The sequence below is a fragment of the Stegostoma tigrinum genome, chromosome 3 (assembly GCF_030684315.1).
Source record: "Stegostoma tigrinum isolate sSteTig4 chromosome 3, sSteTig4.hap1, whole genome shotgun sequence".
NCBI lineage: Eukaryota > Metazoa > Chordata > Chondrichthyes > Orectolobiformes > Stegostomatidae > Stegostoma > Stegostoma tigrinum.
This window is the reverse complement of record NC_081356.1, coordinates 11,824,229-11,841,272: the sequence shown is the minus strand read 5'-3', so window position 1 is coordinate 11,841,272 and position 17,044 is coordinate 11,824,229. Positions and strand designations below refer to the sequence as shown.

At 39.3% G+C, this 17,044-nt stretch overlaps 1 protein-coding gene across 9 annotated transcripts in view; it reads right to left on the bottom strand.

The window, feature by feature from the left end:
- Window positions 1-17,044, bottom strand: part of melk (maternal embryonic leucine zipper kinase) — a 63,749-nt gene that overhangs the window by 22,339 nt on the left and 24,366 nt on the right. For all 9 annotated transcript variants that reach the window (XM_059645022.1, XM_048526238.2, XM_048526234.2 and 6 more), the window contains 2 exons: window positions 11,162-11,260; window positions 2,844-2,930 (listed from right to left, as the gene is read on the bottom strand). In XM_059645022.1, the coding sequence (XP_059501005.1) occupies window positions 2,844-2,930; window positions 11,162-11,260 (186 nt within the window). The remainder of the gene's footprint in view (window positions 1-2,843; window positions 2,931-11,161; window positions 11,261-17,044) is intronic.

Here is a 17,044-nt window from a genome sequence, read left to right as displayed (position 1 = left end):
TTTGAATTAAATGAGTTACTAGCAAAGGATATCCTAAGGATTATGTAAGGATGCTTGAAACTCAGTGGAACTTCAAGTTATTGGAAAAGCATGATTCAAGCAAGATTCAACATTAACTTTAATACAAGAGAAAGAATAATGCGCAAAACCTTTGTTCTAGCTATAATAACATTATTGACTTTGGTGACATAAAAATAAGACGGGGGGGGAGGTGGAAATCAATAGTAGAGCGCGCTGCTGGGCAAGAAAGAAGTAGCAAAGAATTTTCAGAGACTATGCCTATAAAGGCTAGGTATGTTTAAGCCTTGAATGCATTCATGCAAGGCAGTTTTAATACCCCCTCACACCCCTGAGTACTTTACCTGGTCACCAATTCGTAATGCTAAGAAAAAAATATTTGTAGCAATATAATAAAATCAATTTGATCAAAATATTAATTGGATGCCAAAATATCCTAATTAAATGACAATTCTGTAATAACATCAGACCTTGCTGGTATTTGAATTAACTCTGAAACAGTTCAACTTACAGAATTAAGCTTTAAATATCCTTTAGCAATTGCCCTGCAAACTACATAGGTAAGATTTTACCATCCCGTTGAATGAATAAGTTGAGCCTTAGGGCATTAAGGGAAAATTGTAATGAACTGACATCTTTCTAAAGCATATATTCTTTATTGCATTTTCCTTCATCTGTAATGCAGCCAACCTAAACCTTTATTTACTTTGTGAATAACGACTGGATTTCGAAATGAACGTTTCTTAAAAAAAACAAGCATCACCAAAACTGGAAAAAAGTGTTTATTAGGTAAAAAATTGTCTTCAAATTGAATGCTGATCTCTCTTGGATTTGCTATTACAAAGACACATCTGCAATAGGGATCAGATAAAATGCATAAGGCAGAATAGGGTTTGACAATTTATATCCAACTTATCTGCCCATGCAACAGGAGCTAAGTGAAGCAAACATTAAAAGGTAATGTCAAATACATCATTGTACTTTGGAGAGCTGGTCAAATATCTGGTTAGAATTGAACTTTAAGAAACAGATGGATAGAGAATTTTGAATAGTCTGATAGTTCTCGGACTACTAAGGTTAGGAAAATTAAAGGGAAAACATGAAATAGGAGAGAACTAACTGGTCCAGATTAAACAGCAAATTTGTCAAATGTAGATTTATTCTTCCAGCAGGCAAGGAGAAAATTTTCAAACCTTTGTGCAATGAGGGTGGGGAATGAATTACGTCCATTGGCTCCTGTTTTGTTGGTATAGCAAGGGTATAGTGTGTATGCACACTATAAATGTCCACTGCATGTATCCAGAGTAGGCAGGTCATGATGCCAACTGGCATTCAAAGCCAGGACCAAAGTTCTGCCAACCTCACAACTGATCACAATGCCAAGCAGCAATTTTTTTCTTCTTTTTGCCAGGTGTGGGCTTCCATAGCAAGGCCAGCAATTGATGCTCATCCTCAAATTTCCTTGAGAAGTGGTGGTGGCTCACTTTTGTGAACTTCAGCAGTTTGTATGATGGGGGTTAACAAACACTGCTGTTGGAAATGTTAATAAAATGTGAGGCTGGATGAACACAGCAGGCCAAGCAGCTCCTGAGATGCTGCTTGGCCTGCTGTGTTCATCCAGCCTCACATTTTATTATCTTGGAATCTCCAGCATCTGCAGTTCCCATTATCTCTGTTGGAAATGTTGTTCAGGTTTTTGACCCAGTGTCAATAAAGTTTAAAAAAAGGGAGGTAACTTCAAAGTCAAGACAGTGTGTGGCTTGGATTGAAATAGATTGTAGAGTCAGAAGTCTACATCTCAGAATAAGGCTCTCACACACCCATGTAGCTACTTCCCTTGCCCTGCAGACACTAAATGCCTGGGGCTAGGTTGTGAATACTCAAAGTGCCCATGATATGAGCCAAGTAGGCTGCTTGTATTTTGGGTAGAGGTGCAAACTCAAGTTTGTTGGATCTGCACTCATCCCGGCAAGTAGAGAGTCTCAAAACGCTCCTGAACTGTGATTTGTAGATGGTAGACAGGCTTTACCTAGTCAATTGAGTAAATTGCTGCAAAATTAAGGTTGCCTAGGTGCCAACGGTGACACCCATGATAAAGATGGTGGGGAATTCAACAATGGTAATTCTGTTGAGTGTTAAGCAGATAGGTTCTCTTGAAGATATTCATTACCAAACATTTGCTTAAAAACTGAACTGTGATCTCTTGAAAATTGTGACCCAGACAGCAAACATGATAGGAGTGGAAAGAAACAGACATGTTAGTTAGTGTTTTATCCTTCCAGAGATACACAAAAAAGGGGTTTAAAAATCAACAGCAACTCCTGGTCTCCGTGTGCAAGAGAGATGACATACCAGTGTGCTAGTTTGTGGTTCAAATTCTATAGTGCTGAAGAAAATTGTGAAGGAACTGTTGAGAACTTCCACTAGATGCACCTACACATGCATGTTTAAAAAAAAGCTGTTTTCAGATGTCAGAGAGACAAGTAGTTATCACATTCACTATTGATGAAAACTGGACAAACTCCTTTCACTGCAGAAGCAAGGCAGCCACCAAAGTCAACACTACTCAAATCACCCATCTACTGGATGCAACATTTCACAATCTATTTACAATAGAATGACAAAGACTGATTCAGGTTATTCTAAATTCTTACTTTTGGACTTTCCTATCAATAGATAGGAGACCGTCTCTTCAGAGAGCTGTGGTAACACAAATAGCTCAATTGTAGCATGGGACAAATCAATACAGGAAGAGAGTTATATCTAAATGGCAAAATGACATGTTTTATGTATGAGGATTATTAATCTTGAAGGCAGATTCTTACCTCTGTCACCAAACTAGACATGCTCTTTTTTGAACGCTTGAAGAACACAGATAATTCTGTAAGGCAATCCTCATCGAGATGGCCAACCTGCAAATTAAAGCATGCAAGAAGGATCAATTTATTACAGCTAGCCCTGTATTGCGTGTGCAATGACTGCAAAGTAAATAATTCACAAAATTCAGTGAATTAAAGGATTACTAATATTATAGGGTTATTAAAATATTGTCCAATATACCTAATTGCTGCAGTGAAAGAATGATTATAAACATGGTTCATGGCCTTACGATTAGAGACACAATTCTGTAAATTTGAAAGAACCAGTTGATGAGACTGTAAAATTGAAGGCTTGATTAAAATAGAGAGTTTAGAATTATTAATTCTCTATCGGTTTTGGTTGTTAGGACACTAACTTCAAAAGTGAGACCAGTAGGAACACAGAGGACACAAAGAGGTGTGCCAAGACAATGCCAGAGGAGATGCTCTTGTTAGGACTAAAGCAAGGAGAAGCTCTAGTTCCTTTCAATACAGAGAGAGGTTAACAGTAGATTAGTTTAAAACTTGGAGGCTTTAATCAGGTGCTTGGGAAAAATCTACTTCCATTAGTACATGAGTTGAGAACAAATGTTTTTATACAGTATCTTTGCTACAGGTAAAGCTCTAGGCACTTCAAAATGTGAAGTTTAGAACTATTTTATTCAGAGAATCAGTTAGAATGCAGAATCCCTCACTTGGGAATCCAAGGAGAATCAGAATCTATAGAAATTTTCAAAAAGTTACAAAGTATAACAGGTAGAAAAATGAACCAAGTGAAAATTTTACTTTCAGAGTCAATGCAGGCAGCATGAGCTGAACAGCCACTTCCTTTCTGCACTTTAAAATTCTTCGATTCTATGACTATCTCATTAATTTTAATCCTCAAATGACTAAGAACACATGCCTAAGATGTTGTTCAATCAGCAGCTTATAGAACTTTTCCGGCCACTCTAACTATTTTTTTTGCTGAAATGTTGTTCAAATATTTCTTCACAACAAACAAGTTGATTTTGATATCGAAGGCGCATTAGTGTCACAATGCTGGAAATCACAGTTGGAGTTGGGAACATTTTACAAATTCTCCTTTAGAGTCCAGCAGACAGGATCTGGTATTGAAGTGGGAAACTACACTAACAATCCCAATCTCAGAAGATGGACTAGTTACTCAACACCTCAAGCCACTTTTTAAAAAAATGTATATATTTGCAGTTCCAAGTGTTTGACAAGGTAATGTACATTTGATAATTAAGATAAGAGCTCATGGTGTTGGAGGTATTATATTAGCATGGATAGTCCATTGGTTAATTAATAGAAGACAGTGTCGGGATAATGAAGGCATTTTCAGGATGGCAATTTGTAACTAATTGGAGTGTCATAGCGATCAGTATTCAAGCCACAAATACTTACAACATGCCACTATAGTTAGAGCATTCAACAGGAGATGAATGAGAAAAATAAATGGACTATAGCCAAGCTTACATATGACAAAAATAAGTGGAAAGACAAGTAGCACATGGAATGTAATGTGAAAAAAAGTGTGAGGTTTCTCACCAATAGGAGAAGAATAGAAGAACTGAATATTATTTAAATGGTGAAAGATTGCAGAAAGCTAGAGGAAATTGAGTCTTTGTGCATAAATGACAACAAGCTAGCATACTCAGCAGATAATAAAAGAAAAGCAAAGAGTGTTGACCTTTATTTCAAAAAGAGAATAGTGTTTGGAAATAACGAAGTCTTGCTCAAACTATGTAAGGCTAGTGAGGGGCTTTGGCCCCCTTATCATGGGGAAAGATACGCTGACATTGGAGGAAATCCAGAGAAAGTTCATAGGTACGGCAGTACTAACATGTGCAGAGGCTGAGTAGGTTGGTCTGTTCTTGTTTGAATTTAGGACAATGAGGTGCAGTTTTGATTGAAACGTAAAAGATTCTTAAAAGGACTTGACAGGAGAGATGTGGAAACGTTGTTTTCCCTTGTGGGAAAGTCAAGGACCAGATGGTATAATTTCAGATCAAGGGGGTCACTCGTTTAAGAAAAAAAAGGAGAGAATTTCATCTCTCAAAATAGTGAGACTATGGAATTCTTTACCACAAAAGACTAGAGGCTGGGGCATTAAGTACATTTTTTTTAAACAGTAAAGCAATCAGGGATAAAGGAGGAAAGGCAGAAAAGGGGAGTTGAGGATCAGATCAGCAATGACTTCATTAAAAGCACAGCTGACCCAGTGGGTTGAATGTCTGGCTTCTGCTTATGGTCTTGCACAATCTTCATTGACCCACGTTGGTCTCCTGACACATCATTATTATTGGGAGTTGGGAAGGAAACAAGGTTACAAATTAATGAAATGCAATTCTGTTGCTGATGACCCAGAGTGCTTCTTGGATGTCCACTTTAACGCTGAAATTTGCTTCAGTTCTGACGCATTCATCACATTGGTAGTGCCAAAAAAAACAATAGATACATTGTGTGTAGACAGAAGTTTTGTCACCACATGCCTGTGAGATACCAATGGTACTCAACACTTGAATGCACAGATGCTTTGACAGAACCTTTAAGACTACCCTTCAGCTGATGAAATCAATGCATCTTTCAAAGCAAATGGTCTAAGGTGTGGTGCCCAGAGCTGTCTAGAATTACAGGTGCTATATGCTTTCTGCAGTTAGAATGTCACCTATCCCCTTTTGTACTGTAATCTTATAGATAGGAATGTGAGTATTGCATTATAGCTTTGAAAAGGAGGCTATGTCAAATCTACATCAAGCTGTCCTTTACACACATTACTAAGAACATAAGAACATCCAGAATATTACACACAGTTCTGGTCACCATAGAGAAACTAATAGCATAAATACATTGATGAGGAAGCTAGACAAATACTTACAAGAGAATAGTTAGTCATGATGGTTGAGGAGGAGAAAGAATGAGATAGATCTAGAATCGGGAGGTGGGGGTGGGAAAGAGGTCACAATTCAAGGTGTGGAGTCAACCATTTACTGAGAAAGGGAGAAATTTCTTCACACAGGGATTGCGGGGGGCGGTGGTGGAGAGCCTGTGGAATTCTCTGCCAAAAAGTGCTTAAAACATTAAAAAAATGCTTTCAAGGAGCTAGATACAGTTCTTAGCGCTTAGAGCAAAAGGATGAGTTGATGAAGCAGGAACAGGATACTGATTTATTTATCAGCCATGATCATATTGAATGGTGAGACAGGCTCAAAGGGCTGAATGGCGTACTCCTGCTCCTATTCTTCATGTTTCTATGGGTGGAGATTTGAATGGACAATAAACATTGGTACAGACAGGTTGGGCTGAACAATTTGGTTCTGACCCATACGTTCTATGTAATCCAACGGCAATCCATTTGGGCAGATTTTGAAAGTTGGTTATGACATTTTGACTATGTATACACTTGGAATGCTCCCAAGTCGTGTCATCTCCACTGTTCCTAGTTTTTGACCATTTAGAAACAACCCTGATCAATACTTTAAAGTCTAAAATGAACATGTTATATTTGCTTAAAAAAAAAGTAGCCAGGCAACTGTGGATGTTGAAAATCAAACAAAACCAGAAAGTGCTGGAAAAATACAGCAGGGTCTGGCAGCATTTGTAGAGAGAAAGCAGAGATAATGTTTTGGGTCCAATGAATCTTCTTCAGAATGGTTCCAGTTCTGAAGAGAGGTTATTAGCCCCAAAATGTTAACTCTGCTTTCTCTCCACAAATGCTGCCAGACCTACATTATATTTGCTTACATTAAAATTCATTTAACATTGGCTGGAGAAGACTACCAAAGATTTACAACTTGTGCATTATCTATGTTCTTTATGGTATCTATTTTTGTATGACTGGCAAATTTGGACATGCAAATTTCTACTTCAACATCCAAGTGATTAACACAGAGGATTGTTGAGAATTGTTAAGAATGAAGCCCAAGCAGAGATCCTTGCAGAACTCCACTAGTCACACTGAGCAAATTAGTGTCATTGCCCATAACTACTCCTAATAAACTACTCCTGTTCCTAACAATTTCTTAATCAATAATTTACCTTCAATTCCATGAGCAATTTTGGTTAATTTCAGATTCTTTTATAGGCGGCTTTATCAAATGGTGTCATGAATTGATTGAAAAATAACATGTAGAAATTCTCCTGTACACGACTATTAAAACCATCGCCAATTTATCAAGCATGGTCTTTACTTTACCATTTGATGCTGGTTCTGTCCTGATCAGCTGAAAATTGTCCATGGTGTTCAATCACTCAATTATAGATGAGCAAAAACAATAAAATACAGGAACAGGGCCCTTTGGCGCACCAGGCCCACATTTTGCTTTTCCACACTAAAATGGTCTTCGCTTACAGATGCATATCACTCAAAACCCTTCCTATTCATGCATTTGTCGTAGTGTTTCTTGAATGCTATTGTGTCTGCTTCCACCACCTCCTCTGGCAGCACTTTCCAGGCACTCATCACCCTTTGTGTGGAAAAACTTGCCTCGCACATCTCTTTTAAACTTCCACCCCCTCAGCCCCACCTTACTCTCGCACTTGAATCTGTGTCCCTTCGTAACTGATCCTTCCACCCTGGTAAAAAGCCTCATACTTCCCACTCTATCCATGCCATTCTTAATCTTATAAATTTCTGTCAGGTCACCCCTCAACCTCTTGTGTTCCAGTGAAAGAAAACCCAGTCTATCGAACCTTTTATAGCTAAATTCCCCAACCCAGGCATTACCCGAGAAAACCTTTTCTGTCCCCTCTCCAAAGCATCCATATTGTTCTGGAAGTGTGGTGACCAGGACCGTACGTAATATTCCAAGCGTGGTCTAACTAGAGTTGTATAAAAGCGACATAATTTGTCTATCCTTATACTCCACGCTCCTTCCAATGAAGGCAAGCGTGCCATCTTCAGTGAGCTGTGGGCCTGCACACCAGATCCCTCTGCACATCAATATTCCAAAAAGGTTCTGCCTCTTTCTGTATAATTTCCATCTGTACTTGACTTTCCAAAAGTGCATCACCTTACATTTGTCCACATTAAACTCCATCTATTATTTTTCTGCCCATGCCTCCAACTGATCTATATCCTGCTGTATCTCCTGACAATCCTCCTCACTATTTGCAACTTCACCAACCTTTGTAGTGCCCACAAACTTAGCAATTTTCCAACAAATGTCAAGCCAACTGGGTACAACATTCTAGTTCCCCTCTTGCATCATTCTTTGTAATAGAATGAATGCACAATTTGCCAATCTAAAAGGAATGATGCCTGAATCAACAGAAGAGAATTTTAGAACACAGAACAATACAGCACAGAACAGTCCCTTTGGCCCTCGATGTTGCGCAGATCTGTGGCTAGTCTAAACCCGCCCTCTACACCATCCCATCATCATCCAATTTTGTAAGATTTTATTCCAACATCTGCGATATTCTCATTGTTGTGAAGTTGTGTACAGTAATCATGATTTAGAAGGCAAGAAGCTAGGATCTGTTTGTAAAATAATGACAAGCGAGAAGAGTGTGTGGCTTCTTTAAAAAGAAAAGTGTTTCCTAAGCTGAGAGCTTTGTACAGAAAATGTGTCCAAGCAGTGAAGGGAGTACAAACTGTTCTGAAATTAAAACATGTATCAGTTGGAAACCTTAGGCTTGTTTTGATGTTTAGGCAACTAGTTAGAATCAGCCAATTAATTTAAACCAAGCACTTAGCAATTGAAAATAAATCTGATGGTGTTTGACAACTTCTGACCAATGCTGTTATAAAATTGCTATGTCATTCAAGAAAATCAGTGAGAGCAAACCACCATCTAATTAAAAAGCATTTAGCTCTCACAAAAAACAATCACTAAGCTCCCTAAGAAAGCACTGTCTATCTATAAAAAGGTACCACAGCATTTCTACCTAAGAGTTCTCTCAGAAGACTTCACAGAGAAAACAACTTTTACAGCCAGATCAGTGAAAGGGCATTTATGACTTAGAACAGCAGAAGAAAGGCATGTGGACTGTGACAGACTAAGTTCTAATTTAGGAACAAAAACAAAGCTGCTGGAAGAGCTCAACAGGTCTAGTAGCATCTGTAAAGGAAAACACGGAGTTAAGGTTTCAGATCCAGTGATCCTTCCCCGTTCGGAGATGCTTGCTGGCCTGCTGAGCTTTTCCAGCAGCATGGTTTTTGTTCCTGATTTACAGCATCCACAGTTCTTTCGGTTTTTACTTAATTTTTAATTACTTTGTCCTTATTACTTTGGTTTATAAGTGAGACTCGTGTTTATTGGAACAGCATAAAAGTAGAATTTAGTTCAGTTAGGGAATAGTCGACAATTAACAGGCAATTGCTCAATTTATTAGTATTTTTATTAATTTGCTCACTGTTAGAGTTAAATAAATAAATTGTTACTTATAAATTGAATATCAGGGATTTTCTTTCATTTAGCCTCCCCTTCCCTATAACAGTTTAACTGATGGCAAGGTGAGACAAGCTTCCCTGTGTGTGTTTCAGGTTTATTAAAAGGGGACCTCTACTCCCATTGTTACAGATTAGGGGTTTGAGTTTTGATTTTAATATCAGAGGTTTGATCTCCCCTTCTTAACATCATCCTACATCCCTAAAGGTTAGAATGGAAACCATCAGGTTTGGGATTCATCTCTCTTCAATGCTATTATTTTCTTTGTTACAGTTATTTTGTAGAGTTCCTTGACTTGATTTAATGTTAAACTTCCTTGAGGTATCTAGCATACTAATCTTTATGCTACTGGAAATATCGAAGCAAGTAATATTTCAGCACACTATCACTTCCTTACTTTTGTTAATAAATTGTCATCATATTTCTGGACCATCCTTCTCTTGCTAATCAAATTGTAAATGGTATGTAAATTTCAATACCCTTTGGAGGTTTCTTTTCATACTGTCTATAGGCCTTATTATTTGTTCTGCTACAAAGCATGGTTAAAAGGTACCTTTTCCATTTGTCAGGATCTGTTTTTAGAACTGTTTGCCTTTTTCTTTAACTACTATAGCTGTTCATGACTTTGTTGGCAAGTAAACTTCTCCAGTATATAAACTAGTTCTGTGTATTTTTTTGAAAACAGATCTCCTGATAGGTTATTTGACCCATTCCCAGGTTTGTCCAGTATACTGTGAACAGTCTGTATCTCATACTAATGAAGTCAAAATTACACAACTCTAGAATCTTAGGAGTGGCTTTGAATTTAGACCTTTCAAGTACTCCGTTGAAATCTATCATGCATATTACTCACTAATAAGTGAAATGTTCACTCAATTGTAGGTTAACTATACAGATGTGGGTTTCAGGTCAGCTATGATCTCATTAAGTGGAAGAGGGATAATAGATGCCTACTTCTAAATATATGCTTGTTCATTGGTAAATCTTTAAAGGGATACTCCTTATTAGTTTTAGCTTGCTTCACAGAACTTATTGTACCTTGAATGTGCAAAACAGCTAATTTCAAAAAGGGAGCAGAATTCCTTGAAATTCATGCACAGATGATATTTAAGCCATAACAACCAAACTAAATGAAACACTATCGTGGCTGCAGGATTACAAATAATGCACAATGACGAAACAATAATTTATAAATGTCATTCCTTAAAACCGCCCTTAAAGATCAGTAAATCTGAAACACAAAAACAGGGGAAGTGAACAGCTTAGAGCAATCAAATATTCCAGTTGTTACTTTAAGAGCAGATTGCACACATTCATTTTTGAATGAACAAGGTCTCCTTCAAGTGGCAGAAAAAGGTAACCTTCAGTAATCTGGAGGTGAAATCTGCAAAATATTGGTGCCTATTTTGTGCCAGTAAGATGCGTTCCTCAAAAGCACAAACACTTCAATATTAAGATGATGCACTTTTTGTGAGAAAAGGTTAGCCTTTGGCATGTACTCAACTGTCAAATTAATTCATAATAATGGATGTGTTTCTGCTTTCGGAAAATTTCATATCAGTCAAGCAAGCCTTCGGAAAAATTTATTTGGTGGTGGACTTGAGAAATAGCTTTTTAGGTATAAACAGTAACCAACTAAGTCTGAGATTACAGGTGTGCTTGGCCTGCTGTGTTCATCCAGCTCCACACCTTGTTATTTTGGATTCTCCAGCGTCTGCAGTTCCTATTAGCTCTGAACCAACTAAGTCTGGTCACATTTTGATTTGGAGCAAAAAGCTTAAGTAAAATTAACTAAACCCTAGATAGTACCCAGTAATAATTATTAAATTTAGCTTAGGAACTCTTAGTAAGCATTAAATAGCTTTAACCATTTAACTTTGAACTACTCACTGGGTATTTCGTGTGCCAGTCAACTGGGCAGCTGTAATCTTCTATTAGCCAAGGGTGACTTAGAAGATGTTTAACTGTAATGCGTTTCTTTGGATCCACCTGTTGGAAGGAATGAGAATTGTTATGAAAATCTATATTGATTTAATTTGCATTTAAAAATCAAACAGCACATCTTTAAGATCTCAACCACTGGCAGTATTTATGCTCCAATACAATGTTGGTTATTGAAAACTTAAATAACGTTCAAATTTAAGATGATCTTTAAAGAATAAATTCTCCTCAAATAGGTTTTTCAGATGGACAATATTTCCAATAGCTGCTGTTTACTTGTGTAACAATCCAGCAGTCGCTTACTTTGTGAACTGTTGAAAAGTTTCAATGTGGCTTTAATATATATTCAAGCATATCACAAGTTTCAAAATTACTCCAAATAACCAATTTATAAGAAATTAGGGTAAGTAAACAATTTAAACGTAGAAAGGGCTAAAGAGTGAAAAGCACCTATCTACATCAAACATGGCATCAATAAATTATTCTTGTTTGAAAAGTTGTAACTTTTTGTGCAGCTGTTGGAAATTTAGCTAATGTTCAATTGTCATGGTCCATTAATGTGTGACTGAACGCTGTCTACCGTTCAAACATACATTAGGTTCAAGCAGTTACCCCAAGGATCACAGCAGATCAAGCAACATCTTAGGAGCACAAAAGCTGACGTTTCGGGCCTAGACCCTTCATCAGAAAAGATACTGCTTGGCCTGCTGTGTTCATCTAGCTCCACACTTTGTTATCTCGGGTTGTCCAGCATCTGCAGTTCCCATTAACTCTCTCTCCCCCAAGGATCATCTTGTTTATTTAGCATGACTACTGGAATGACACCCAGAATGCTCAGGAAGGCAGGTGAGGAAATTGCTGGTGCCTTGTACGAAATCTATGTATCGTCTTTAGTAACAGGAGAGATCCGAGGACTGGAGAATAGCCAACGTTGTTTCTTGTGTAAGGAAAGCAACAGAGATAATCTGGAAAATACAGGCTTGTAAGCCTTGTCAGTGGTAGGAAAATTATTGAAGACGACTTTTAGAGGCAGAATTTATTCATATTTGGAAAAACATGGACTTATTAGCAATAGGCAGCATGGTTTTACATGGGGATGGTCACGTCTCACAAACTTGATCAAGTTTTTTGACGAAGTGACAAAAATGATTGATGAGGACGGGGCAGGAGATGTTATATTTCTGGAATTTTGTACAGCCTTTGACAAAGTCCCTCATGGCAGGCTGATGCAGAAGATGATGTCACATGGGATCTGTAGTGAGCTGGCAAGACATGGAGGAGAATGTAGATGGCCTGATAAGTAAATTTGCAGACAACACAAAGATTGTGGGAGCTGTGGATAGTGAGAAGGATTGCTAGAGTATACAGCAGGATATAGGTAAGCTAGAGACTTAGGTGGAGAAATGGCAATGGAGTTTAATCTGAACATATGCAAGGTGATGTATTTTGGAAGACTGAAAGCAGGAAGCAAGTATACAATAAATGGCAGAACTGTTAGTAGCATCAACATACAGAGGGGTCCTGGCACAGGTACACTGTTCCCTAAATGTAACAACACAATTGGATAAAGGTATTCAACCAGACACACTATGCTTGCCTTCAGTGGTCAGGGTATACAGCATAAAAACTGGCAAGCCTTGTTGCAGCTCTCTAGAACATTAATTAGGCCACATTTGGAATATTATGTACAGTTCGAGTTGCTGCACAACAAGGATGATGTGGAGGCTTTGGAGAAGGTAGAGAAATAGTTTATCAGGATATTGCATTAGCTATAGGGAGAGATTGAACAAACTTGGTTTGTTTTCAATTGAAAATTGAAGGATGAGGGGTTGACAGAATTTTACCAAATTATGAGAGCACAGATAGAATGGATAGATGGGGTAAAAACAGCAATTACCAGAGGGCATATGTTTAAAGTAAAAAAGGGATATGTTTAAAGAAGATGTGGGAGGCAATTTTTTCTTCTAAAAAGCACGAAGGATGGCAAGAGTCTGGAATGAACTGCCAGAGTATGGGATACAATAGCAAACCTTTAAAGGGCATCTTGACGGATATATGAATAAGCAAGGAAGAGGGGGATATGCGTCACAAAGGCAAAAGGTTTTTGGTCTAGAAAGGCATCGTCAACAGTTTTGGTCAAAGGGCCTGTCCTTGTGCTGTACCATTCTGTTGTAATTCAAGTGGACATGGCTGCAACATTTATATCAAAACAACGAAGGTTAAAGAATAACTCAACAGTCCTTACGTACAGAAGGTTTTGGCATTACTCAAAATTTCATTCAAGTTTTCTTAATTCATTCTCAGGAATGTGGACATTGCTGGCTGGGCCACCATTTATTGCCCATCCCTATGTGTCCGAGTAGCTGACTTCTTAAACCATAGAAGCTCATTTTATGTGAATACATCCACAATGCCATTAGGGAACAAGTTTGCATTGGAATAACTGCCCCAGGCAAATTAACTCTGAGGTGAGCCCTGAATTACTCGCAAATCTTGCATTTTTGGTGGGTTGTTCAATCTCGGGACTATCGGAACTGAACCGATAGATGAACTGTGTTCATATTTAGCCAATCATTCATTCCCTCATCTAGACTGGGCACAGATTTCAACTCTGATGTCAACACTGCTGAAAATCAAGTAAATTGTAAAAGAAGGAAGAAAGAATATTGGAGTGTTCCAATCACCACAGCGTACCAAATATAGTCCTGAGCTAACAGAAAATTCCATTCGACAGTCTGAACCCTGTATCTATTTTCAAGAGTGGCGTTTTCCCCAAGCTTCTTTTATGACTGAGTAAATATTCTAGATAAATAAGAATGCCAAACTTCTGATAAAAAGGCGTTGGTTTCTCCCTTTACAGATGCTGCAAGACCAACTGAGTATTTCCGGCAATTTTTATGATAGATCATCAGTTTTTGGGACCAAAGAGTGATTTTCCTGATATCGCAAATAAATTTGTTATATTTTGATCTCTGAAGCATATTTTCCTCAACTATGGAAAAGGATTAATTCTCATTTAGCAATGTATTAACATCAAACTCATCAGATTAACTGAATTTTTCTCAACTTCTAATTACATATTTGATGCAGAAAATCAAGCTTGAGGAAAAGGATAGGAGGCTTGCAATTTACTCTAGAGTTTGGCAGAGTCTTGCAAAAGGAATGTTTTGCTCTTTGTAAACTTTCGGATTTACGAACAGAAACAAATCTTCCATCCCATCCCCAAGAAAAATAGTAAAGTCCCAAGGGGCTGGCCGGTTTCAAATAATGCATTTGAAACATTCAAAGATTCAACACTATCAGCACGAATTCAGTACAACTTTTGTCAAATGTTGGCTGAACTACAGGTAGACCTTCCTCATTGCAACTACCATACTACTTTCCACATTTCTGCTCTATGTCACTGATGGATTTGAAAAAATGAGATTGAGCACTACGGAACTCAAAATAATAATACTTGATAAACACTGTGCCCAATAAAAGAAATCACTGATGGAAATGAAGTGTGTTGGGGTTCTGAAATCAAGTAGGAAAAATAAATTTTCTTAGCACTTGGTACCCTGCACCTTTAATCAGGCATTTTTGGCATACGGGCCTGTGTGCAAATTTAAGCTATTAAAATGTACAATGTTAGCAATCTCTCAGATACTGCTCATATAATAGAAACCTCCTTTCTGATGAGGGTGTTTAGGAAGTGGAAATCCTGATTAGGTGATTGTTCTCAGAAGAACAGATGGTTAACAGAACAATATTTTTAACGGATGTAAAGAACACTGCCTGACATACACCAATGGAAAAGATAACAGATTAATAATTGGACAGAATACAAAGAACCCAAGACATGATCAAATTATTTAATGCACAGGTCAAAGCGTGCTAACAAAAAGCCCATGGATTATTTTATTATTGGCGAAAAGTAACTTCACTCTTTACTGAGATAACAAAGTGTGGAGCTGGATGAACACAGCAGGCCAAGCAGTATCTCAGGAGCACAAAAGCTGACATTTCAGGCCGAGAGCCTTCATCAGAGAGGGGGATGGGGAGAGGGTTCTGGAATAAATAGGGAGAGAGGGGGAGGCGGACCGAAGATGGAGAGAAAACAAGATAGGTAGAGAGGAGAGTATAGGTGAGGAGGTAGGGAGGAGATAGGTCAGTCCATGGAATATGGACAGGTCAAGGAGCTGGGATGAGGTGTTAGGTAGGAAATGGAGGTGCGGCTTGAGGTGGGAGGAAGGGATGGGTGAAAGGAAGAACAGGTTAGGGAAGCGGAGACAGGCGAGGCTGGTTTTGGGATGCAGTGGGGTAAGGGGAGATTTTGAAGCTTGTGAAGTCCACATTGATACCATTAGGCTGCAAGGTTCCCAAGTGGAATATGAATTGCTGTTCCTGCAACCTTGTGGCACTGCAGGAGGCCCATGATGGATATGTCGTCTGAGGAATGGGGCGGGGGGGAGTGAGTTGAAATGGTTCACGACCGGGAGGTGCAGTTTGTTGCGAACCGAGTGGAGGTGTTCTGCAAAGCGGTCCCCAAGCCTCTGCCTGGTTTTCCCAATGTAGAGAAAGCCACACCGGGTGCAATGGACACAATATACCACATTGGCAGATGTGCAGGTGAACATCTGCTTGATATGGAAGGTCATCTTGGGGCCTGGGATAGGGGTGAGGGAGGAGGTGGGGGGGCAAGTGTAGCACTTCGTGCGGTTGCAGGGGAAGGTGCTGGGTGTGGTGGGGTTGGAGGGGTGTGTGGAGCGGACAAGGGAGTCACGGAGAGAGTGGTCTCTCTGGAAGGCAGACATGAGTGGGGATGGAAAAATAGCTTGGGTGGTGGGGTTGGATTGTAGATGGTGGAAGTGGCTGCCAAATGTGGTATATTGTATCCACCTGCAATCTGCCAATGTGGTATATTGTATCATCAAGCAGATGTTCATCTGCACATCTGCCAACGTGGTATATTGTATCCAGTGCACCCAGTGTGGCTTCCTCTACATTGGGAAAACCAAGCGGAGGCTTGGGGACCGCTTTGCAGAACACCTCCGCTCAGTTCGCAACAAACAACTGCACCTCCCAGTCGCGAACCATTTCAACTCACCCCCCTCCCCCCATTCCTCAGACATGTCCATCATGGGCCACCTGCAGTGCCACAATGATGCTACCTGAAGGTTGCAGGCACAGCAACTCATATTCCGCTTGGGAACCCTGCAGCCCAATGGTATCAATGTGGACTTCACAAGCTTCAAAATCTCCCCTTTCCCCACTGCATCACAAAACCAGCCCAGCTCATCCCCTCCCCCCAAGCATCCCAAAACCAGCCCAGCCTGTCTCTGCTTCCTTAACCTGTTCTTCCTCTCACCCATCCCTTCCTCCCACCTCAAGCCGCACCTTCATTTCCTACCTACCACCTCATCCCACCTCCTTGACCTGTCCATCTTCCCTGGACTGACCTATCCCCTCCTTACCTCTTCACTTATACTCTCCTCTCTACCTATCTTGTTTTCTCTCCATCTTCGGTCCGCCTTCCCCTCTCTCCCTATTTATTCCAGTTCCCTCTCCCCATCCCCCTCTCTGAAGAAGGGTCTAGGCCCAAAACGTCAGCTTTTGTGCTCCTGAGATGCTGCTTGGCCTGCTGTGTTCATGCAGCTGCACACTTTGTTATCTTGGATTCTCCAGCATCTGCAGTTCCCATATTCACTCTTTACTGAAATTGTTGAGGATTCAAAATTAGGAGATTAACAAAGTGGGAGCATCCTAAAGCTGAACCTGAATGCAATTCCTAAAGAGAATATGCACATCACACTCCTTAAAAATGCTTGGGTCTACAAGGTCAGGAGTTCA